Raw genomic sequence first — 24923 nt, 5'->3', positions numbered from 1 at the left:
GGTGATTACCAACCATTTTAAGCTATGATATACTCTTGAATCCCTTCTAAACTCACATGCACTGCTTGATCAATATGCCATTGTTTTCAGAGCTTTCTTAAAACTGAAATACTAAATTCCTAATCTTTCTAAGCTAAGACGTTATAATTCTGGGGACTTGTTTCTAAAAGAAAGGAAAGGGGACATTAATTATCTCAACATATTGGAGAATCCCAGGGATGGCGGAGCCTGGTGGGCTGCCATCTACAGGGTCGCACAGAGTCGGACACGACTGAAGCGACTTTGCAGCAGCAGTAGCAGCAGCATTGGTGATAAGGTTGAAAATTGTTCACAATCTCCTCCACACAATAAAGATTAAAAACTGTTAAAATGTTAAAAAGACTTGCATGCCTAGTTTACAGCTCTACAAAGAGTGCCTATTCAAATCAGGCTATTAAGTAATAAGGCTAAAAACAGCGTGATTTCTGCTACAAGTGAAAAGTCTTATAGTTGCCTCCATAGAAGAAGAAATCCTATCTCAGCTTCCCTCCTGTCTCTCCCCTTCCTCTTCCATTTCAAATTCACAGAGCTTGGCAGCACATGTTTGAAAGAGCATCACTGCACAGAAAGACACAAGCTCATACTGCCTCTCATAGCTTTGAAGTCGAAGGTTTTATCCCTGCTCCACAGAACGGCCGAAAGTTTCTCGTGAGTTCTTTTTATTCCCTGCCTATCAAATCTCCTGTAATTCCAAACGTTCCTCTGCTTCAATATAATCATGTGCCATTACTTTCCTTGCCTAACACAGAGGCAAAATTACACACATGCAAAGTTTTAAATGTAGAATTTGATGGGTTCTGATGAACGCATAAGCTCTGCCAGCACTCCCATAACTAAAACACGAACAGTTCCATCATTGCAGTAAGTTCCTGCACACCCCCTCCTAGCCAATCCCCACCCCCATAGGCAATCACTGTTTGATTTCCATTATCATAAATTATGATCACAAACCTCATAAATATGAAATCACACAGCATGTACTTATTTATGTCTGGCCTCTTTTCACTCGGCATAAAGCTTTTGCGACTCCTCTATACAGTCGAAAACACCGCGGTTCTACCTGCTGAGCAGTGTTCGCAGTGCAGATACACTGGCATTTACGTATCTGCTTTCCTCTGAACAGGAGGGTCTGGGTGGTTTCTAAGTTGGGGCTGTGAATAAGGTTGCCATAACCATTCTCGCACAAGTCCTCTCGTGAAACCATGTTCCTGCTGCTGGGCGACAGGGCAGGTGACTGTGCGGGGCTGGAGGAAGCCCCCTAAGGGGTCCCGGGGAGGCTGCAGCCTCTCGCGCTGGCCCTCAGCGCAGCCGCTGGACCGGACATTCCGGTGGGCGCCTGGTGGTCTCTCCTTGGCCTTTTCACCCCCATTTGCCACCTCGGTGCAGATGGCAACGTGGTGAACGAGATAAACGACATCTTCACGAGAACAGCCTTGACTCTGCAGACTCCTATCCAGGGATCCGTGGGCCACACCTTGAGAACCAAGACACTGCTGTTCTGATTGCGAAAACTACGTTAAGACGATGTTTCTGGGATAAATTTTGTGCGCTCACACTCTGTAGAATTAGGAAGGAGGCAGTAAGTCTAACTGAGAAAGCTGAGACCTAAGAGCCCATCTGAGGCTTTTCATCATAATTCTTCTCTCAGTGGCTAAGTGGGTGACCTTGAGCGAGTCAGATCATTTTCTCTGTATTTCAGTTTACACATCTGTAAAATGGAGTAATACCAGCAGCTTCCAAGAAATTTCTGAGTTAGGAAGATAAGATACTAACTAACTACGGGCATCTGTATAGCACCTTGTGCTATAGTATGGTAAAGTGTGGCACCATACTCCACCATCGTATGAAAGTATGGTAAAGTACTATGCAAATGTCTGTAATTATTGATTATATTAAACATCCTCAAGATCACGACAACCAAAATACAGAAAACATGGTAAAGATGTTGAGAGAGTTAAGAGAAAACACAGCTTTAAGTCAGAGGAACAGTGGCCTGTTGGAAACGTGACATTAAGAGTTTCAAAATGAATTACGCAGTAACTCTGCATAAAGCTTCAAGCAGAAGCTGATTGTACATACCGCTATTTGACATTTGAAAAAGATTGTTCTTTTCGAACTTCTTGAAAACACTTCCTTTAATTTCGACAAACTGAAAGAGAAAACACAAAAGTCATCTTTATTATTACCACAGTTTAAAAAAGTGACATGCTATATACTAAACTTCCCAGAGAATAAATAACAATTAAGGAAAAAAACAATTTTCTCCCATCTAGAATACTGCTGTTAAAGTACCCATACAACCTCAAAAATGTAAAGTAAAACCTCATACTTACGTTATTAGACATCATGATAGTCAGCAGGGACTTGTTGTGTGAGTTAAAAGCCACGTTGAGGGTGGTTGCTTGAACCATTATAAGGATGGCGTGCAAAACTGGCAGTTAAGTGATGTCAAGGGAAAAACTGAATTCTGGTTCCAGTTTATATTTACAGTAATGTTAGTAAAATCTCAGAAGTTTAAAATGGGGAAAAATACGTCTATGCTTTCTAAATCATGCCCTACATAAGTAGTTATCTTTGCAATTTCCCTAGTTGATACAAATTTGATGGGATAAGAAACCTATGAAACAAACTACAGAACAAACAAAAGCAGAAACGACCCAGCCACTTAGACGGCGAGCTCTGGAGGACAGCCGTCTTGTTCTTTCTGGAGCTCTGGCATTTGGCACGATGCCTGGGCAACGGGATCTCAGAAAAGTTTATTACATAATGGAGTACATTATGGTAAATCCTGAAAGAAGAGACTTAGATATATACATTCTAAAACAGAAAAGAACATAAAGTGAGAGTCAGTCTGGAACTGGTTTCCTCTCTGGTTTTCATCGGGGGATGGGGAATGCAGGAGTCAGAAATGTCTGGTAATTAAGATTCTTCTTCAGATGCCAGTTCTGAAGACATTCATGAGCTGCAGAATTATATCGCCTGTGGAAGAGTTTAAATTCCATGGACGAGCTTAAATGAGAACAGTAACTTTTTACTCCACTGTGTCTGAAACAATCTTTCACTCACCACAGACATTCTCCCCATACAGTCCCTTAACTTTCCGGATGTTAACCCAGTTCTTTTAAGCCTTGCTCTTTCAAAGAGAGGACAAAACAAAAACCAGGCAACACATTCCTTTGAACCCGTCCTGCTCCCATATGAAACGAGTGTGAGTGTGCACATGCATGTAAACACACAGGCATGCATAGTACACACACGTGTGCACACTGTGTTACATAGTAAAACACTTACTCTCCAAAAGAAAAGCTTTTCGATGGAGGTGAGGGAGGGGGAAAGAAAACCTCTAGAATTCCTCCCCAGCTAATTTCAAATTTTACTTCTAGATGAACTGTATACATTTTATTTTTCATTTATTTTTTATTGAAGAACTGCATACATTCTCAGCTGAAGGTTATAACAAAGAATTCATAGGTTTAAAGGCAGCTTTATAAAATTCTAATGTAAGTATGAAAAAGCTATATAGAGCTATATAAATTTGAAGTATGTATAAATATAACTACCCCTTTATTCTAAAATCCTTCCTTATAACCAGTTTCTAGCAGTTTCAAGGGGCATGCACACATGAGACTCTTTAATTTAGAGTTGACCCCTGAGCAACATGGGTGTGAACTGCATGGGTCCACTTACACACATGTGATTTTCAATAGTAAAATACTACAGTGTTAAATGGTCTGTTGTTGGCCGAACCCTCGGATACAGAGACTGGTTATAACTGGTACCCGGACTGCTGCTGCTGCCATTTGGTTGCTAAGTCATGTCTGACTCTTTGCAACCCTATGGACTGTAGCCCGCCAGGCTCCTCTGTCCATGGGATTTCCCAGGTAAGAGTACTGGAGTGGGGTGCCATTTCCGTCTCCAGGGGATCTTCCTGACACAGGGATCAGACCTGCATTTTTTTTGTCTCCTGCGCTGGTGGGTGGATTCTTTACCATTGAGCACCCAGAGAAGCCCCATACTTGGATTAGTCCCTGTGTTGTTCAAGGACTAACAGACTATTATAATCAATTTCTCAAAATAAAGTAGACATTTCACGTTAATCTTTAGGATACACACACACGCACATACACACACACACACGCACACACACACCCCTCTCTAAGTCTGAGAAACAGCTAAGTGAACAGGATGATGTAAAATGTGCGTCTCCGAGCAGCCTGAAAGGATACAGACATAGAGGACCGCCATGAAGAAATGGGGGGCCACCCCGATGTGGGCCCTCCTCCGCTCCTTGGGCTCCGTCGCTGTCCAGTACAGAGCGTCTAATATATCTTGCCCAAATGAGGAAAACAGGCGGTCTGCTACCTAAAGAGAAAAAGTAAGGGAACGCGTTTCTTACTATGCCATCGGTACATCTTATTAAAATTCAGAGGCAACGCGAACACCGGAGGGGGTGAGCTCCAGAAGAGACAGGATCTTTGTTTACTTAATCGTTCACATTTCCTTATTCTCTGACACAAGCGGAGCGCCCAAGGGCTGTACTAACTGAACTAGAATTTGTCTAACTAGCCATGTGTATAACTAGGAAAATCTTAGTCATAAAAATAAAACGGAGAGGACACATCAAAATCATAGTTCTTCTGGTTTTAACTCTTTGAATTTAAATTCAGGACTCAAACTTTTAAGGACAAATATATGATTTGACCCATTCTCCTCATACCTAATATTGGTAAGTAACAATAGCTGTGATTTGTTTGAAGTTTATCATATAAGAATACAATAAGCAAATTTATTCCTGGAAGACATTTTCAAGTACTGATCTCCATGAATATAGTACAATAAAGAGAAGCACATAAAAAAGAAAAAAAGGAGGGCTATCATTCAGGATTCAGTTGGAATGTCACATTCTGAGACAGGACGTTCCTGGCCTATCCAACCTTTGGCTCCTGCGGTCTCTAAAGCATCACCCTGTTCCTCTTCATCATGGTATTTATCACTGCCTCTCTCCCACCTGTGGAATATTAGCCAGGGGACTAGGCTTGTCCACCTGGGGCTCTTTGGGATCTCAGCATCCAGGAAGTGTTGATTAAACATCTGCCAAATGAAGAAATGATAGCTACCATTGAGGGAGCTCCCACCAGACACCTGGCTTGTGCTAAGCTCCTTCTATTTTCTGTCTCCTGGAAACCTTGTGATTCTTCTAATGTCTCCATCTCACAGATGACAAGCTGAAGAGCAGTCACTCAGCAGCTGGGCGCATGTGCAGGATAACCAGGACTAGAGGGCATTATCTCTAGACTAGAGCTTGGACTCTGCTTCACTGCGCTTCAACTATATCATCAACTGTAGTCTACAGAGTGAATGAGTATTTAAACCACCAGGATCAGCAATTCATGGATCCTCCCGCTTGGCTACTTCCTGATAACAGCAACAGCAGCAGCTTGTGGGAGGCATTGTACAACAGGAGGCACCTATCTTAAGTTTTGCGGGGAGGAAGAAGCCTGGTCAGCTGCAATCCCCCCAGGGAGGAGGCAGTGGGACCTGACAAGGAGACCTACCCACATGGCCAGAGGGGACAGAAGGCCTGGGCTTTTCTTTGATGGGAGGGAGGGGAGCACAGGACGGCTACTCTGCTTCACAAACCCAGGCAAGCCCACTGCCGGCATCTCACCTGACCCAGCAAAGCAGGTGTGCGGCAACGAGCCTGCACCAGGAAGCTGGGGTGTGGTTCCAACTCATCTCAGTCGATGAATTTAGGAGCAACCAGGATGGCTAGAGTGCATGGTTTTGTGAAGAGATGGGAAGTCCCCACCTATCACACCCAGGCAGTGGCAGAGCAGAGGGGCCAGCAGTCCCACATAGCCCCACATGTCCACCACGCGTCAGGAAAAGCCACTGCAGACATGACTTTGCCCACAAAGGTCCATCTAGTCAAAGCTATGGTTTTCCCAGTAGTCACATATAGATGTGAGTGTTGGACTACAAAGAAAGCTGGATGCCAAAGAATTGATGCTTTTGAACTGTGGTGTTGGAGAAGACTCCTGAGAGTTCCTTGGACTGCAAGGAGATTCAGCCAGTCCATCCTAAAGGAGATCAGTCCTGAATGTTCATTGGAAGGACTGATGCTGAGGCTGAAACTCCAATACTTGGGCCACCTGATGAGAAGAACTGACTCACTGGAAAAGACCCTGATGCTGGGAAAGATGGAAGGCAGGAGAAGGGGATGACAGAGGATGAGATGGTTGGATGGCATCACCAACTTGATGGACTTGAGTTTGAGTAGGTGCCAGGAGTTGGTGATGGACAGGGAGGCCTGACATGCTGCAGTCCATGGGGTTGCAAAGAGTTGGACATGACTGAGCGACTAAACTGAACTGAACTGAATCTAAGAGACAGGGAGACCTTACTGGTGTCCCCAAAAAGTAGTACAGAAAAGTGCAAACTGAGTCTTAAAGGTTAATGATATAACTCAGGTTAGTTTACTATTTAAAAAAAAAACTTAAGATTCTGCCTATAAAGCAAAGTGGCTTTTTATTTTGCACTTTGTATAACTGTTTATTCTTTACATAAATGCAGATTTTTCACAGGATGACTACTTTAAAGTGTAGTGTACTTTGAAGACATATTGTATTAAAAGTGTTAAATACTTAGAGAAACTGGGAAATCGTTTACTTGTTCTGTGTGAAAATTTAAAAGCAATTTAAAATATAAATCTACTATAGCCAATAAACACATAATCCTAAAAATTTCTTCATAAGATTTAAAGTTCTAACAAAAAGCACACATGGGTTTCCAATAAATCGGGAAAATACTCCCCTGTCATCTGACAGTTTACACTCTCAAGGCGGCACTGACTCCAAAATGTCTAGGTGGCCGGTCGTCCTCGTCCCCACCGGAGGACACATGATGCCCTGTGGACTGGCTGCCCTAGCGTGTCCTGAGTGCACAGGCACCATCTTGTTAGAGGGATTCTAAATCAGAATATGCGTTCTCACAAGGCCACCCCTGACGGTACGAAGCCGAGGCTGGAGGTGCCACTGGCAGAGCTGGCAGGAGGGTGTCCTGTGCGGGACGCTGTGTGCCGTGGGCCGGGCCTGCCGGACTCACCTCGAGCATGTTGTAGATGATGTACAGCTTGATGACCGACTGCCCCCGGATCAGGTGGTACATCATGGAGTAGTCCACGTAGTGCATCATGCAGTAGCAGATGACCAAGATGACCCCCTTCAGGACGTCACACACCTGGGCGGGCTGAAGCACACGTCTGTCCCTGAAACAGATGAGCGGTAATGAAGAAGGCGAGGTTCGCCTTCCGCGCTCTGGAATAAATCATCTTTATGGGATAGGCAATGGCAAACAAAGGGAACCGCAAACAAAAACTTCACGTTAACGAGCAAAGTTATGCTGACTACTCAACAGTAGCAAGTCTCCTGCCCAGGTAGCGAATATAAAGATACTAGACCAGAATTACAATGAGAGGAAGTGGGAACCTTAATGAGTGACCACAGAGGGCAGGTGGCTGCTGGCCCGAGCGCCCGGAAGCAATGGGTTTCCACAATGAGGACACAGGCCTCCCAGCTCATCAGGATCCCGGGACCCCACGGGCGCGGCCCTTCTGACGCAGGGATAGCGTTTTACGCTATTTTCCTTCATCAGTTCTTATAGACAGCACGGTGTTCCACTGCGTGGACGCATCATAATTTAACATAAGACCAACATTTTCCAGCCCTTTGCAGCTATAAACCATGATGTAATACGTCATACCTCGTAAGTGAACACACGTCTATAGGATAAAGCCTTAAAACTGGAATCTCGCGTTATTTACGTTCACTTACCCTTCTGGTGATACCTGTGCTGCCCTCTGCAGGCGCTGCACCAATTTACACGTGCACCAGACGCCCGGAAGCTCACGTGCATCCATTCAGGGACAATGGCTAATGCCACTGGTGAGAAATTCAACCCAGTAGTTTCACTGTTGATTTCTCTCACTAGAACACTGACATCTTCTTTATGTATTTATCTATACTTTCTGTGAATTCTCTCCTCGTATCTTCTTCTTACTAGTTTGTAGGATGGTTGTTATATTACAAACATTAGCCCTCTGGAACATGAGTTGGAAATACAGTTGCCCCTTGAATAACATGGTTTGAACTGTACAGGTCCACTTATACGTGGATTTTTTTCAATCAATACGTACTTCAGCACTACGTGACCTGCGGTTGGTTGAGACCTGTGGTTGGTTGAGGAACCACAGACAGAGAGGAGTCCTGGACACAGAGGGACCGTGGACATGGTGGGCTGGCCAGTGCGCATGGGGCTGGTACCCCAACCCTCAGGGGCTCAAGTGCTGATGATGGTTTTTTTTCCTAATTAATATGAGCAGAATCATTCTGTACTTCCGAGGTCAGAGTACAAAGAGCTAAACCTAAATTGTGAATGGAAATGTATTCCTAAGATACAGGGAAAAAATACATTACAAAAGAAGAAATTAAGATGTCTATCATGGCACATAAAGTTTCTGTGACTGGAATGGAAAGGTACTTTCTCCCAGTCTACTGCAGGCCGACTCCTCAAGATGGAAAACGCTCAGCCCCCTGCCTTGGCAGCTTTTACATTCTGTGCGATCAACAGAAAGCCCGAAGATCTGCATCAGGAGACGCAGAGCCTCTTCACTTCCACCGCTGTGATGGCACTTTGGCTCCTACTAAGGGGTGGGCTCACTTTTGAAGGGCCGCCAGCGTCCTGAGCTTTCACTTACTGGCTGTTCCTTGGCTACCTACTCCCTGAACTCCTGCTGAGCCCTCGGACACATTCAGATCAGGGGTGCTTTTCTTGCAAAGATCCTTGCTGGGTTCAGAAGGACGGGTAACCGCTGCCCAGAGCACCGTGTGCTGTAAGTGACGGTGAGGCACGCAGGACCTCAGCAATGTGCCCTGGGCACGGCTTCCAGTCTCATCACAGAGAACACGGAACCCGACCAACGCCCCGAAGAGGCAGACTCTGTGAAGACTGCGGCCAGGGAGGGCCAGCAGCGGATGACCCTGGGCTGAACCAACGAGCTTAGATGCAGAGATGGGTCAGGACGGTCCAGGTCACACCCCGGGGCCTTGAGACGGGCGCAAGAGACGAGGGGAATTCTTCTCAGCAGTGAAAGTTCAAATCTTGGGGAAAACTGCCTCCAGGACAAGGCTGATATATCTCTACCATCACTTCTCTGTCCCTTTCTGTCTCCAATGCTCTTCTCTCTCCCCGCAGACGCAGCCCTGTTTTTCCCCATGAAATCCGGAGTGAGCTATGTCTTAGTTCGGACACTGAGCCCAGAGCACAGAACTCTGCCAAGGGCTGTGCAACTCTCAAGGGAATTCGCTGCCCCCTCCCCCCACACCGAGATAAGTATTTGTCAAGAGCTGGAGGTAAACATTTCTAATGCAAATCATGAGAAAAGGAGACATGCGGACACTCTTGGGCCCCTGGACTGTCTGTCCCCCCGAGCGGCTGGGGCACAAATGAAGCATCAGCCAGGAGCGCCTGCCCGCGTCCCCGCAGAAGTGCGGGCACAGACGGGCACACACTGAAACGCACACATCGCTCGCGGCCTTCTGTTTAAGCGCTGGAGGCTGTGCTTTATGAGTGAAAGAACGTGACAGGAACGAAACGCAGGATGGCATTAGTGAGTCTGCATTAAGCACCAAAAGGTTTTAAGTAACTAGTTAAAGCAGAAATCTGTAGAGCTTTTAGGACAGAATGGCATAACTGGTCTCAGCCAAAGTTCTTTAAGAGATGAAGGGACTTTTAACAGATATATGTTCAGTTGTGTCTCTTTATAAACATTTGCAACAGTGGAACAATATTCTCTAAGAAGGAAGGGGCTTCCCTGGTGGCTCAGCTGCAAAGAGTCTGCCTGCAATGCAGGAAACCTGGGTTCGATCCCTGGGTCAGGCAGATCCCCTGGAGGAGGGCATGGCAACCCACTCCAGTATTCTTGCCTGGAGAATCCCATGAATGGAGGAGCCTGGTGGGCTACAGTACACGGGGTTGCAAAGAGTTGGACATGACTGGGTGACTGAACTGAATCAAACATTGAAAAGCTATAACCTCAAATAATATAATACTCCACTGCTTAAACCAAGACGATACTAAGTTCAAAATCTAGCATAAACAACTCTAACTTAGCTTTCTGTTGCCCAGGATTAAACCCAGTCGGGAAAATGCAGAAGCACTGTAGAAACACGCCACAATCCCCAGGCCCTGTGTGGCAGGCCCCTCTAGGCACTTCGTACGTTCTCTCCTTCAGCTTCCACAGAAACCCTATGAGACCCTAAGAGGAAGGGACCATCACCACCCTAATCTCCCAAAGGGCATCAGGAACGTGCCTGCAGCTGCAGTTGGGATTAACAAGTGGCAGAGCCAGGATCTGACTCTTGGCCTCTGGCTCCAGAGGGCAATTTCTCACTCCTGCCTACTATTCTAGACATTTCTTTAAAAGAACTTTTTAAACTCACAGGAATCAGCAACTCAGCATGTTTGATCTTTCAGCATAATTTAATACTGTATAATTTATCACTGTACTGTCATCTCATTTGGAAAAATGACTATGCTAAATACCAAATATAGCTACAATTTTTGCTCTTTGTTTCTAAAAAGAAAGAGGGGAAAAAAAGGACTGTTTCCACTGGATCCGCTGCTTTCTGTGCACTCTCTGCTTTGGTGGAAATGTTCCATTGCGTACATCATAACTGGTTGCTATGGAGATGACTGATTTTAAAAATTAAAGAGATTTATTCAAATAAAAAATAAAAGAAGCAGAACTGTTCAGAAACAAAGGATCCTGCTATCATATAAATGTCCCTGCAAGTGAAAAAGGAAAGCTGCAAAAACTGAAGAAAAATAATTCTAAGGTGGCATCACAGCCTCTCTGAAGTAAGATCGAACCCAGAGTGAGTTCACCTGGTGAAAACAACCTGGGCCAGCGCCAGTCTCTGTTTCCTTCTCTGCAGGACACTTGTGGATGACCGTGTGATACGCGTTTCCAACTCCAGAGGAAGCTTATCCACCAGCCCTGCCGATCAGCTTTGAACTGGTTCCTGAGTAATGCTTTCAGGGTGAACCTCTTCCTTATAAATGCCTATTAAACAGCAGCTACTCACAATTCATTTTGCAAATGCTGAAAATCCCACACAAACACATAAACAAGTGGAGGAAGCTGCTGGACAAAGTGAAAAACCTGCTAATCTAATTTATAGCTTGGCTATCAGTTATCACAAGACAAGTACTATTAACCAAGAAATTCAACAGAACCTAAAATCATTTAAAACTTTCAGGTTAAGCCACGCTTGCGGAAATTAAACTTTCTGCATTTCTAAATTTTATCTTTTGGTCATTCAAATACTTTCCCTGGATTTGCACATTTACCCAGTAAAGGACCCCGTTGCTTCAAGGGCACTCTTGGCGAACAGAATGATGGAGCAGATGAAGATGGTCAGTGGCAGGGTTTTCCTCACCCTGTGCAGCAGGAGGTGCTCAGCTCACTAAGACTGAAGCGTGAGCTGACAAGTGAACAGGAAGACCAGGAAAGAGGCGGCAGAGTCCGTGACCACGAGACCAGGGTAACCTGTGCCTACTTCATGTTCAAATCGCTGTTCGAACATGCCAAGGCACCAGCGCAAGGCACTTCATCACAAAATACACAGGCTGGAGCTATCTTTCTTTCCCTCTTAACGCTTCTAGCTGCTCATGGTATGACTGAAAGAATGAAGAAATACAAAGGACTATTGGAAAAATGTGAAAAGTCAAAAATGGTGTCCATTTTTGAAAGAGAAGTCATTTTCTAATTTTAAAGTAAACTGCAATAAACTATTGAGATTAAGAGGTTTTCCTTACTTAGAAGACTGAAAATTGAACACCTTAAGTTTTTGCAACAGACAGTAGAAAAATTAATTACAAATGCTTAAACTGAATGACTAAAGTGTTTCTTGGGCTTTAAAATGATTCCAAACTATACTAGGAAAAAAAGCACTGGCTTGATGAAGCTATGTTTGGTGCTTGGATGATGCAAAATAAAAACCACTCACACCGAAGGAACTTAAGCTCAGGTGAAGGAACTGATGTGGCGTGGGGAGTGAAGGACTTGATGTCAAACCTAGACAACACGTGCAACTGAAGTTCATTTTATCAAGTGATCTTCCCAGGTGAGGGGAGATTCTGCTCAACTCCTGCACAAATGTGGACAAAGCTGTCACCACGGCAGGATGAGGAGGCTCGCTCCTTCCGAGGCGCCCATCTCCGAGCAGTCATGTCTGTCTCTCAGTATAATCAATATCTGTTTGTACTGATGTCAATTTGGCCAAGAGAATAGAAGGAAAATCAGGGTTTACTCACCACGAGGAGTCCCTGTGACACCACATTCCACTCTACAAAGGAAGTGAGAGTGTTCCTCCCTTCGGTCTGATTTACGAGAGAGAAAGAGAGAGAGAACGTTGTAATGTCGCTGCGCTACTGAGCGCGCCAAGGTGAGGAGGAGGAGGGGACGGCACCTGAGGTGGGAAGACCCTCTGACGAGACCCTGCTCTCTACGAGCGAGCAAGGAGGCCCTGCCGGGGAGGGGCAATGACGGCCGGCCCTGATTGCCGGAGAAGTGATGCGAGCATGACAGGGGTAGCACAAATCACTCAGGTCGAGATTAAGGCTTCTGTCTAAAAAGAGGAAAAATCTCATGTGTGTGCATGTTCTTGTGTGAAGTTCATTTCAGGGAGAACTACCTTGGAGGAGGTAAGGCAGGGGGAGGAAACCCAATGGGTTAAGAAACGCTCGAGCATCTGAAATTCCTAATTCTTCAGATGAGAGAGATTTCTGTGGGGTAAATTACCACTGCCTCAAAAACAGAAAGGTACCTGAAGCTTCCAGTAAGAGATATGCTTAAAGCCAGGGGGAGAATCAGTAAAATTTACTCGCACGCATTTTACTTGCTCTAATAGTTAAAAGAAAAATACTCCAGCATTTACCTTAAACCTCACCTACACTCACTGCTGTCTAAAATATCACAGCAAAGTTTTCAAAACCAGCAGTTCTTGGCACCAGATAGTATCGTTTTTCTCTACAACTTTGCTCACCTTCTAACGCAAGCAAGACTGAGGGTTCTAAAACACAAGATGAAGTCACAGCTTGGAGGGGGAAAAAGGATTCATAAAAATGCCAGGTAAATTAGAAATACACATACAACTGTTATTATTTATTTATTCTATAAGTTCGGAAAAATAACACTGGATACCTCTTTAGCATAAAGCACATTATGCTACATTTAGCATAATGTAGCTACTGTAGAACAGTCTACTTTTCTAAAAACAAAATACTTTCATTCTTTCAAGAAACAAAGACATCTCATATAATAAACCAAAACTTAATTCTCATTTTCATCTCATCATTTAAAAAATTATCCTAATTCAAGAATTTTCTCAAATGTTTTTCCAAAATTATACTACCCTACCTGAGAAAGAGGGAAGAAATACATAAATCAATGGGCTTTTAGAGAACCTGCATGCATTTATTTTAACCTACAAGAAGGTATGTAAGGGCAAAGATTTTTCAAGATTGTTAATTCGTTAGCAATAATTTTCACCTAAGTGTTCTTGAAATTGCTAAGGGTGGGTGTAAACGTTTTATGGAAGCAGTGCACCCTTTGCAGATAACGTGCATACAACTACAGAGTCAAGAAAAATTACCCTGCCAACATCTCAAAATAAAAAAATATTTTCACAGGGTCAGAGGCTGGCAAAGTGCCCGCCAGCGGAGCAGCCACAATACAGGCCAGCCTCCTTAAGGGCTGCGGAGTGGCCTCAGAATGAATGAAAAGCAGCGAGTCAGCTTTGTGTCAGGGCCGATAAAACCTCCAAGCCAAACCCTGTGGCTGGTTTATGGAAGATTCAGAAGTGGGTTCAAAGAGTCCATTCTAAAGCAGAAAACCTGGGAGACTGTCAGCTTCCACAGACCCCACAAATGTGACTGCCAGATGTGACTGCACATACAGGAGGTGAGAGCACCGATCCCATTTCTGAAAGGAGGGCCGTGCCAGCCCTCGGCCACTGTCGGACGCCAACAACATAGCACCAGGGCCTGCGAACTGCTGCTGTGTTCATGCCAGCATCTTAACCACTTTGACAAATATCCTTTCTCCTCCCTCCCCAACTCTTTGGGTATAATTTCTAAGAACTAAGAGACTAGGAAGACAATAACTTTGTTTGTTTTGGGCTGCAGCTAGAGGCAGGTGAGTTTTAGTTCCCTGACCAGGGATCAAACCTGTGCCCCGGCACTGGAAGCGTGGGATCTTAACCACTGGACTACCAGGAAGTCCCTAACTTTTTTTTTTTTTTTTAACAGAAAGGAAACTAAAACACAGGAGTGTGAGAAAAAGGAAATAGAAAAAAATACAATTGACCTCTTTGCTGATCTTTTTCATTTCTTAACTCTTCGAAAAAATTAAGTCAGACTGAAGGAAAGAGCACTTTTTGCTTGCTGAAAAAGATGGAACATGATACAGCCACAGGAAAGAAAAATCAAATAATCCTGAACAGAATAGAATGTTGGAAGAAAAAGAAGGCAAAACTTGTCTGATTAATAATTTTCTAAAAGAGAAAATGTATTCATATACTCTTAAAATATCTGAAAGGTTTTAGACTTAGTATTAACAATAGTTTTGGTAATACAATTTTTTACATTATATTTTAAGTTTCAAATATTTCAAGTTAGGTGCTTTAAGAAAATAATGCTCAGAAGACTTTGCTTTCTAAATTGCTCAAAGAAAATATGGACTGCAGCCCATGTTACTGTCAGCCAAGTACTCCATTCTGATAAAGCACACTTAAGGCACTGAGACAGGGAGGCAGGGTCTTCATATTCTGTATGATCTGCCTATGCTCATGGAGTGCTTAGAAATGCTGACGTTCTGTTATACCATTTTAACTGTGCTTCACGGTATATACATAAATATAAGTGACGGCATAAAATGTAATTTTTCAGAGGATCCAAACTGCAGAAACAGCAAGACCCCTCTGCCCAGGAAAACTGCACGGCGCCTTGCAGCAGGGTGACAGGCTGCCATCTAGTGTCGGCCTGGCTGCAAGAGAGTGAAAACAGAACAGACGTGAATCCTGCTTCAAAATGTCACTCAGATTAATTTAGATTAAAAAGTATTTTAGAGTAATATATGAAAGCTATCATCTTTATTTTATAGGCTAAAAAAAAAAATCTGAAAAGGTCTAGAAAAGGTTGGCTCCAGGGACCATCGACCCACTGAAGCCACCAGGAGCAGAGGGCTAAAGGCGTCCTGGCTCTCTCCAACAGCTCTCCCCGTTTCCAGAACAAACACCAAAGGGCTTCTCTAGGCGACCTTGGAGCCTTGCTCCCCCAGGGGACACAGACACAGTCTAGATGCCTCTGCCGCAGCGAGAACTCGGCTCTTCAAATAAGAGCCGAGAAACAGAGGCCCTTGGGAACACGGCAAGTCCCCTTCGTCACTCATCCCGTGAACATCCACTGAGGGCTTGAGAGACCCCAGGAGCCCCTCCAGAAGGAAGGGGTCTTTAGGTCACACAGCCTTTTGACCCTTTGCCTCATCACGCCAACAGCCACACAGAACACACTTAAAGACAGCTAGAGCAGGAACGTGCCTCACACTGCCGAGCTGAGAATAACTTAGAGGCAACCTGGCTCATGGAGCAGACATCAAGATCTATATATGGCATGAGGCAGCCTCACCTGGCTTTACCCAGCTTTCCATGTGTTCATCCTTGTTACACAATCACACATGAAGACTTCTGTTTAGTAATGTCTTACTAGATTTTTGTTTTTTTCTGCTCTTCTGAAAAGGTAACTGAAATAACCATGACTTTATTGAGCTCCCAAAGGTGATAAAGAAATAGGGATGGTACAGAAGGTGAGGCTTTGTGAATGTTACAGATGTCTTCCAAAAAGGTTTCCTGGTATGAATAAGGCCTTCTTAAAAATTCTTCCAAAAGCATAAAGCAAGTACTTGAATCACTTAAAGTTGATGGTAAATTCCTAAAAAAGATTTTCCCATTTGATTAATTGTACTTAATAAAATATAAAACATAATTCTTTCATTCTCAAAGCAGAGTAAGACAAGAGTATAAAGTGTTACATGTAACAACAATGTGATCTTAATCCTTGTAATTGTTTTATTCCATGCAATCTTGCAAAGGAGTTTTTACTCTTATCATAATATCATGATAAATAAATTCTTCTAATTTATATCAGAGGGATTTCTTCCTTACTAAAATGATTAAGGCTCATTTTCAAAAAGGCTGAATGTCATTCGGTACTTACTAAATACCAAGTACACACTCATTTACTAAAAGAGAAACTTCCAGGACTTTAGTCTTTGAAAAGAAAACAACCAATAATTCTGGATATATTGTATATTAAACTCAGTTTCTGTGGTTATTGATAATAATGTTATTAATTATACATTTAATATACCCATGGAAGAATCACCTACTTCATAGCTAAGTTTCACATATTATTATCCATTTCAGTATTCTGAAACTTTTCGGAATGAAATGTATTTAAAAAAGTGACGCAATGTTAGAAATGCAACTTGGGCAACTGTGCTAAGAACTGTAAAAATGTTACACAGAGGGACTACACAGAGTAGAGGCATGGAGATACAAGTACTGAGGAAAAACTGTAAAATCCGATCTCTAACCTCAAGACCAATAAAGCATCAAGATTCATGTAAGCTTTACGTTTTCATCTTCCTGTTCCTAGTTTTGGAAGAGAAGGAAGGAAGGAAACTAGTATCTGTTCCTGTCACTACACTGGGTATTCTTTTTACATCTCTCAATCTTTGCAGTAAAAGATACCGGCGCTAAATACCCGCTTTCTGAGGACAGGGATATAGGCTGAAAGAAGTCAGGCAGTGGCTCACGAGTCATCAGCTCATCACTGCTAGGCCAGGCTGTCTGGTTCTTCCCACCAGGACAATGCCTTTCAGGGTTTTCCCCTCTCACAAATCAGAGGGAGACCGGTCTCACCTGTAAGCAGGTAAGGCTTGCCAGACCACAAAGACGGTGGCTCTCCAATGAGGTGGAGGAGCAGCCCGCAGGGGGAGTTCCGTAAGGGCTACTGATGCTACCCGCCCCTCCACTTCCCAGCCTAGAACCTGCTCCTCACTTTATACAGACGATGCCCAAGAGGCTGGGGACATGAAGAAAATAAAAGTACAGGCTGAGCCTGCACAGTGGCCATGTGGTCAGTCCTGACCCTCCACACTGGGCCCTTTCTATACTTCCCTGGTGGCTCAGATGGTAAACAATCTGCCTGCAACGCAGAAGATCTGGGTTCGATTCCTGGTTAGGAAGATCCCCTGGAGAAGGGAAAGGCTACCCACTCCAGTATTCTTGCCTGGAGAATTCCATGGACAGAAGAGCCTGGTAGGCTACAGTTCATAGGATTGCAAAGAGTTGGACACGACTGAGCAACTAAACACACACGCACACACACACACACACACAATCTCCTGCATTATTAACATTTGTCACCTAGCCAAAACAAAGTTCTTGTTCAGAACTATTTGGAAAAAAAAAAAGTACACATAAAAAGTAGAAATATTAAATAAGCATATTATATAATATTCACTACAAAGATAAACAGCATTAAGGGCCAAAGTATTAAAGAAACTTAATGAGTTATTCCTATTCTAAAAAAATCTATCCAAGTGATTATTAAGCACAAGTAGCAAAAATAATTTAAACCTTTACAATAGTTCATCATCTTAAACTTACCTTAGGCCATAGCAAGGCAGGGTGAAGAGCCTGAATAGGGCCAGGAAGACTCTGACAGGAAGCAGGGTGAACACATAGAGAAACGCATCCAGGCACAGAAAGATTCCAAAAACCATGAGCTGGATTTTAAAAGGAGAGAAGAACGTGAAAGACAAAATGCAAAATAAATGTTCTTTAAAATATTGTAGATGAAAATTTCAAACAATCAAGGAATTTCTAAACTTGGTAGAAAATTCATTTCTCATAACTTAGCTACAGGAATAACAAGTTAACAGTTCTCCTTGTGTACATGAGCCATATTCTAATGAAAAATTCCTTTTCAAAATGCAAGCTTGTAGTTCTTCTTCCGGAGCCTTTGGTTTATCATCTACACAAGTCAATTATTCAAAAGACAAGTCACCCTCAACCACAAGTATGCCACATCTGACATAGTAGCTCTCTGGGTACTTCCTCAAGCTGCAGAGATGTTATAGAAAACCTTTCAGATAAAACTTAAACTCTAAATTTAATGTAAAGAGATTATTGATTTTAATACAATTTTAGGTACACTTGAACTTGCTGTGCAAAGAAGTCATTATTCCTAACTGGAGGAGTAGCTGTTAATGTCTTCATCTCTTCTGCTTTCTCGTGTACTTGCCACATCCTTCCTATTTCGGGTGACACTGTACACTTTTATCTGTTAAATTTAGGACCATATTTCATGCTCTCATCACTTCATGGCAAATAGAAGAGAAAAAGTGGAAGCAGTGGCAGATTTTATTTTCTTGGGCTGAAAAATCACTGCAGATCCTGACTACAGCCATGAAATTAAAAGAGGTTTGTCCCTTGGAAGAAAAGCTATGACAAACCTAGACAGTATATTAAAAAGCAGCGACTCTGCTGATAAAGGTCCATATAGTCAAAGCTGTGGTTTTTCCAGTAGTTATGTATGGATGTGAGAGTTGAACCATAAAGAAGCCTGACTGTTAAAGAACTTATGCTTTCAAATTGTGGTGCTGGAGAAGACTCTTGAGAGTCCCTTGGACTGCAAGGAGATCAAACCAGTCAAACCTAAAGAAAATCAACCCTGAACATTCACTGGAAGGACTGAAGCTGAAGCTCCAATATTTTGGCCACCTGATGAGGAAAGTGGACTCAATGGAAAAGACCCTGATGCTGAGGCAAAAGGAGAAGGGGGTGGCAGAGGATGAGATGTTTAGACAGCATCGCCGACTCAATGGACATGAGTCTGAGCAAACTCCAGGAGACAGTGGAGAACAGAGAAGCCTGGAGTGTTGCAGTCCACTAGGTCGCAAAGAGTTGGACACAAGCTAGCGACTGAAGAACACTATTTCACAGATGGAGGGTAGAATCTTGTGATGCCTTAGCAAATAGCCACACCCAGGCTGCTAACCTGTACTATTTCAAGAGGAGTGACTTTCTGTACATTTGACACACAGACATGGTATGATGTACACACCCTCACACACAACACTCCATGTATTCTTAGTCAATAAACTGACCTACAGAAATGTACTAAGTAGCTAACACCCACTGGAAGTTACTGGAAGAGCTGCATACCCTCCCCGCAATTTATATGCTGAAGGCCTGACCACAGGCCTCCCTCCCCACACCTCAGAATGTGACTGTATTTGGAGTGGGGGGCTCTTTAAAGAGGCAATCAAGTTAAAATGGGGTCGTAAGGATGGCCCTTGTCCAGCATGACTGGTGCGTCCCTGTAGGAGCTGTTAGGATGCAGACACACACAGGGAAGATGATACGACACGGAGCAGACGGAGTACACAAGCAAGGGGAGAGGCCTCAGAAGACACCAACCGTGATGACCCTTCCATCTTGGGTCTTCTGACCAGACTGAAATCGTCTCTTAAAGAATCGGACTTTCTGTTGGAGAACAGTCATCCTTCTTAGGCTTAGAGAAACTTGTTTTAGTATTGCTTTTCATCTATGGCAAGCACCAGTAACAAACATCTAAGGGCCTTCCCATCGCATTTTAAATCAGCCCAGGAAGCAAAAATCCCCTGACCCTTGCATGCTCAGCACCCAGGGACCACTGGAGCTATTGTGACGACAGATCACAACGTGAAAATGGAAGGAAGCAAGCAGCTGTGACCAGACACTTCAAGGGGGCCAGGAAAGCACCGCTACGCCTTTCAGGCTCAGAAAGGCAAACAAGTGAGTCCACTCCTGCGCCTACTGCTCAGGTGTTACGTTTGTTCACAAAGCACAGCATTCTTTTAAATCCTTTGCAAACGATAATGAGAAAATGTCCTTAAAAGGCAATAAACAAGATGTGATCCTGAGAACAGTTACCCCTGAGGGAGGGAGATGAATCCTGGGCACCCTAATGGGCGCTGCGCTCCAGGGCGTCTGGTTTAATCTACCTGGTGACCCAGGTCTGGGTGTCTGTGCTAAGTGGACTCCCGTGTCCTTGGGCCTCTGGGCATGTGGCATTGAGTGCTGACTGCTTCATCCCTGTCAGCCTGCTCCGCACACCAGGAAGCCACAGTTTTGGCGGCTGGACTCTGGACCAGGGCCAAGCGTCGGAGTGCAGGAGCTGGCCTGTGCGCTGCGGCTGTCTACCCCCCGGCCTCGCAGGTTTGAAGCCGTGTGAGCGCAGCAAAAGATCTCACGCCCAGTTTTTGCTAGGTATAGGAGGCAGCGTGCTTTGGCATCTTGATAAAATGTTGTAGACTGCTGTGGTTGCTTAGTCGCTCAGTCGTATCTGACTCTTTGCGACCCTATGGGCGGTAGCCCGCCAGGCTCCTCTGTCCGTGGGATTTCATAGGCAACAGTACTGGAGTGGGTTGCTATTTCCTTCTCCAGTGGATCTCCCCGACCCAGGGACTGAACCTCAGTCTTCACTGTAGGCAGATTCTTTACCCCTGAGTCACCATGGAAGCCCACCTTGATAAAACAGACAAGTATTATGATTTACTTTTCACTGGGATCAAATAACCACAAAGCAGTCATGCAGTCTTAAGCAATGGCTGATGAAATTGTCCCTAAAATGTACAAGGTGTAACTACAAAGCAGAGAGACTGGTGTCATATGCCACCTGCTGTTTCCCTTCTCAGAAACAAAAATCTCCTTTAAATGTCACTTGAAAGGTCAAAATGAATACAGTGGTGTGGCTAAAATCAGAGCAGCACGATGCTGCTAGGATGCGCCTCTTTAGACAGTGGGTGAACACCCGTCCAGGCAGACGGTGGTCCCGTCACCGTGCACCCGGGTCCCTGTCTCTCGCTCGCCCCGCCCCCGTTTCTCTCCTGCTCCAGCTCCCTGCACCCCCACTTCACCCACCGTGTAGAAGGTGGTAAACTACATATAAGTACGTGTAAGCATAACTGTCTCTGGCCTTAGCTGTGTCTGAGCTTTACGGGGTGGTGGAGGGGGAGCCTTACAAATACGTCATCTCTCTGAACCAGCAATTATATGAATGAAAAAAAAAGTGAAGTTGCTCAGTCGTGTCTGACTCTTTGCGACCCCATGGACTTGTAGCCTACCGGGGTCCTCTGTCCATGGGATTCTCCAGGCAAGAGTACTGGAGTGGGTTGCCATTTTCTTCTCCAGGGGATCTTCCCAACCCAGGGATCGAACCCAGGTCTTCTGCACTGCAGGCAGATTCTCTACCAGCTGAGCCACCAGGGAAGCCCAATTATATGAAATATAACAAAATGCAAAGATACCAAAGCATAATGAACATGCTTCAAAAAGAAATCCTACGCTGCAGTTGCAGGCTTTTATCTCTTTTCCAGCTGGTGGATTTTCCCGGGGATAGATGACAAAATGCTATACGAGGTTTTGTGTGAAAACTTCCCAGGGCTGACTCAGGCTTTGATTTCTTCCTTCTCTCTTTTAACTAAGCATTCATTGCTCGCTCTAAGAGTCCCCTGCCTTTCTGTCTCACGGGAGATCTTGTGTGGAAGGGTTTCAGAAGCCTTTCGCAGGTACTGGGCAATAGGGCAGGGCGCTGGCCTCCGTCCAGCCTCATCTCCACCTGGACCTCATCACCATGCCCCCAACTCTGCAGCAAGGTTTGGGGGCTCACCTGGTACCTGAGCGGCAGAGGCAGGGCCAGCCCCCCGCAGGTCTGCAGGAGACGTGGCTTTGAGACTGAAGCACTATTTCTACTAATGACACCTGCCACTCAGCCTCAGCCTCGCCACTGGATTTGGGCTTGTATGTCAAAAAAAAAAAAAAAAGGATTTACCATTAAGTTTTTAACATCTGAACTCCAATGTGAAAACCAACCATGATTCTGTAACACTGGTCAACATCACCTGCTAGTGAAAAGTTCCACAACCAGCTCTTACCACACTCATTTTGAACCTACTGCTATTGCTCTTGATCATCTGAAAGATTAGTAGCCTCAAAACAAATAAAAACAAATCAAATGCTGGCCCCTCTCCATGGAGAGCAGAGCAAGGTTTCTTCACCTTTTAAAAATGTTTCCTTTTTTGACCAAAACCTCCTGCCTTCCTTTTAATGCCACTTGGAATTTCAAAATAAATAAAATGTTATGGATACAATTAAAAGCAGCACAAGGATTTGGAAGATGTCTCTTTGAGCTGCAGAAACCACCTCTGGCAATTCTGTATCCATTCCCCCACAGCCCCCAAGCAGCGCCTGGAGCAGAGGCCGCTGCTATGGGGTGGGAGCCAGGAGGCAGGGGTCAAGCAGGAGGAGGGCTTTCTTTCCGCCCCTGGTCTCAGTGTGTGAGGTTCTGGGTCCACTCCTGCATCTTGCTCAGTCCTATACATGGGATACGAGGTCACTGGGGAGGGACCCCTTCCCCAGGGAATTCAAAGCTAAAGAGGAGGACTGCACGGTAAGGGCTGGATGAAGGATGTACTCTGGGTGCGCTGGGGACAAGATAAGGGCTGTGTGCGAGCTGGGGTGGGGACAGGGGCTGGGGAGTGGGCACCCCGGGGAGGCAGGAACGGTCAGCAAAGCTCCCCCATGAGGAGAGAGATGGGCACGAGCTGCTGCCAGGCACAGAAAGAAGGAAGCACCTTGATGAGAGCGCCTGAGTGCTCTCCGCTAGCTTCACAATGCCATCTCAGGACTGTCTCACTGACACAAAAGCGAAACAGCAGCTGCAACTACCTCTTCTTAACATACCCTCAACACTACAAAGCAACAAAAAGGCTTTACATGGTATTTTCATTCAGTTCCTATTTTGAAAGAAGTTTTTGATTTATTTTTCCTAAATGTTTATCACTTGTCTGACTGTCAAAAGAGCAGAACTGAGTTCCTCCACTAGCGAGATCAAATCTACCTTCTGTGACTCATTCCCTTGCTGCCACATCCTCTCCTTGTGGGCAAACTCATTCACAGGGTCATGGACTGCCGGCCTCCTGAGATGACCGAGTCCAACCTCCTAATCTCAAACAAAGACAGTCAAAGCAAAAGCAATGCCTTGATCGGTGGACCTGAGATGAGAAGGTGAGGCTGTTCATCTCCACCCCAAGACCCCCTGTGCGGCACTAACCTCTCCTTTGCAACAGTAACATAGTCTATGCCCCAAAGACAACGTTCTGTACCTACCGTCATACTTATCTCTTCAACCTGATGTGACCTAAGTAGTTACTATTTAAGACTAAGCAGTTGAATTCAATTTTCTATAAATAACGTACAAAGCATGGTAACAATGAAAAGGACTGTCAAAATGCACAGAATTATAAGGCAAAGAAAAGTCAAAATTATGATTTCACCTTAGTTCTACATCTTAGGATAGGCAAAGCTATATAAATGTATGTTACCATAGAAAAGTAATTTTGATAAAAGTCTTCATAATAATCACCCCTACATCTGACATGTGTTTAACTTGAGGGATAGATGTCTTAAAGAAGTAAATTAATCAACTGGTTTGAACCTGAAGAGCACACACCTGGAGTGGTCTTGACCTCTCCCTGCTTCTTTCATTTCCAGTCCATGCTGAACATCGCTATGCTTCAGAAGCAGAGCTCTGGAGGGGGCAGATGACCCCTCATCACCCTCAATCTCTTTCTCCCTTTGCTGGAAAAGCCTAATCTACCCCAGCCCAGGCCCCGTGCAGCGGGGTGGCTGTGTGGCTCAGCCTGGCCCACAAGGCATCGGCGGAAGAAGGCACACTGGGCACCACTGCGGAAGCTTTTATTATGAAAGGGTCGGTGGAGAAGGCGGCGCTGCCCATCTGACTGTAATGCAGATATAAGGTCGGAGGTGCAGCTGACATCTTTCTAGTGAAAGGCAGTAAGGGGACCAAGAGCCAATCTGCCAGTGATGGTGAAAGAGAAAGAGAAAAAGGACTTGAGTCCATGCTGGCCGCATGAATCCACTGGAAACAGATCTCCTTGCTCTAGGCTTGTTAGAAGTTGTAAAAACCTTTTTGTTTAAGTCACTGTTAGGTATTCATGCTCACTCACTCACTCGTGTCCGACTCTTTACAACCCCAATGGATTGTAGCGCACCAGGGATTTCCCAGGCAAGAATACTGGAGTGGGTTGCCATTTCCTTCTCCAGGGGATCTTCCTGACCCAGGGATAGAACCCAGGCCTCTTCTCTGTGTCTCCCACATCAGTAGGTGGGTTCTTTACCATTGTGCCACCGGGAAGCCCATTCGGTTATACAATACACACAGCTAAAAGTATTCTAGAGGAGAAAGTTTTCGTTTCCTCCCGATGCCAGTCTAAACCCCTCAGCCTAACCTTCCGTCACCTGGTTCCAGCCCGTCCTTTCAGTGCGCCTGTCCTCTGTGTTCCTGACAACCTCCCAGTTCTGGGTCTCCTTAGCATACCTCACCCCTCACCTCCACATGGACTTCCCTGTGGCTCAGATGGTAAAGAATCTGCCTGCACTATGGGAGACCCAGGTTCAATCCCTGGGTCGGGAAGATGCCCTGGAGAAGGGAATGGCAACTCACTCCAGTATTCTTGCCTGGAGAATCCCATGGACAGAGGAGCCTGGTGGGCTACAGTCCATGGGGTCACAAAGAGTCGGAAAATATGGAGCGACTAACACTAACCAACACCTCCACGTATGCCCTAAACTGTACAGAAGTGACCTCTTTTTCCTCATCACCTTGCCATTCCCTTCGTTAGTCCCATGTTT

At 44.8% G+C, this 24923-nt stretch overlaps 1 protein-coding gene across 7 annotated transcripts in view; it reads right to left on the bottom strand.

The window, feature by feature from the left end:
• Positions 1-24923, bottom strand: part of TAPT1 (transmembrane anterior posterior transformation 1) — a 64933-nt gene that overhangs the window by 18126 nt on the left and 21884 nt on the right. For 4 of the 7 annotated variants that reach the window (XM_086404703.1, XM_086404702.1, XM_086404701.1 and 1 more), the window contains exons 3-7: positions 17832-17950; positions 7144-7306; positions 4266-4401; positions 2373-2470; positions 2119-2188 (exon numbers count right to left, since the gene is read on the bottom strand). In XM_086404703.1, the coding sequence (XP_086260829.1) occupies positions 2119-2188; positions 2373-2470; positions 4266-4401; positions 7144-7306; positions 17832-17950 (586 nt within the window). Of the gene's footprint in view, positions 1-2118; positions 2189-2372; positions 2471-4265; positions 4402-7143; positions 7307-13255; positions 15146-17831; positions 17951-24923 lie in introns of those variants that run through there. The other 3 variants (XM_086404706.1, XM_086404707.1, XM_086404708.1) reach the window with 2 other exon arrangements.

This window comes from Bos grunniens, chromosome 6 (assembly GCF_055505025.1).
Source record: "Bos grunniens cultivar Pamir isolate PY7600 chromosome 6, Bosgru_T2T1.0, whole genome shotgun sequence".
Taxonomy (NCBI): domain Eukaryota; kingdom Metazoa; phylum Chordata; class Mammalia; order Artiodactyla; family Bovidae; genus Bos; species Bos grunniens.
Note: the sequence above shows the minus strand (reverse complement) of the source record. Positions and strands in the feature narration are given on the sequence as shown.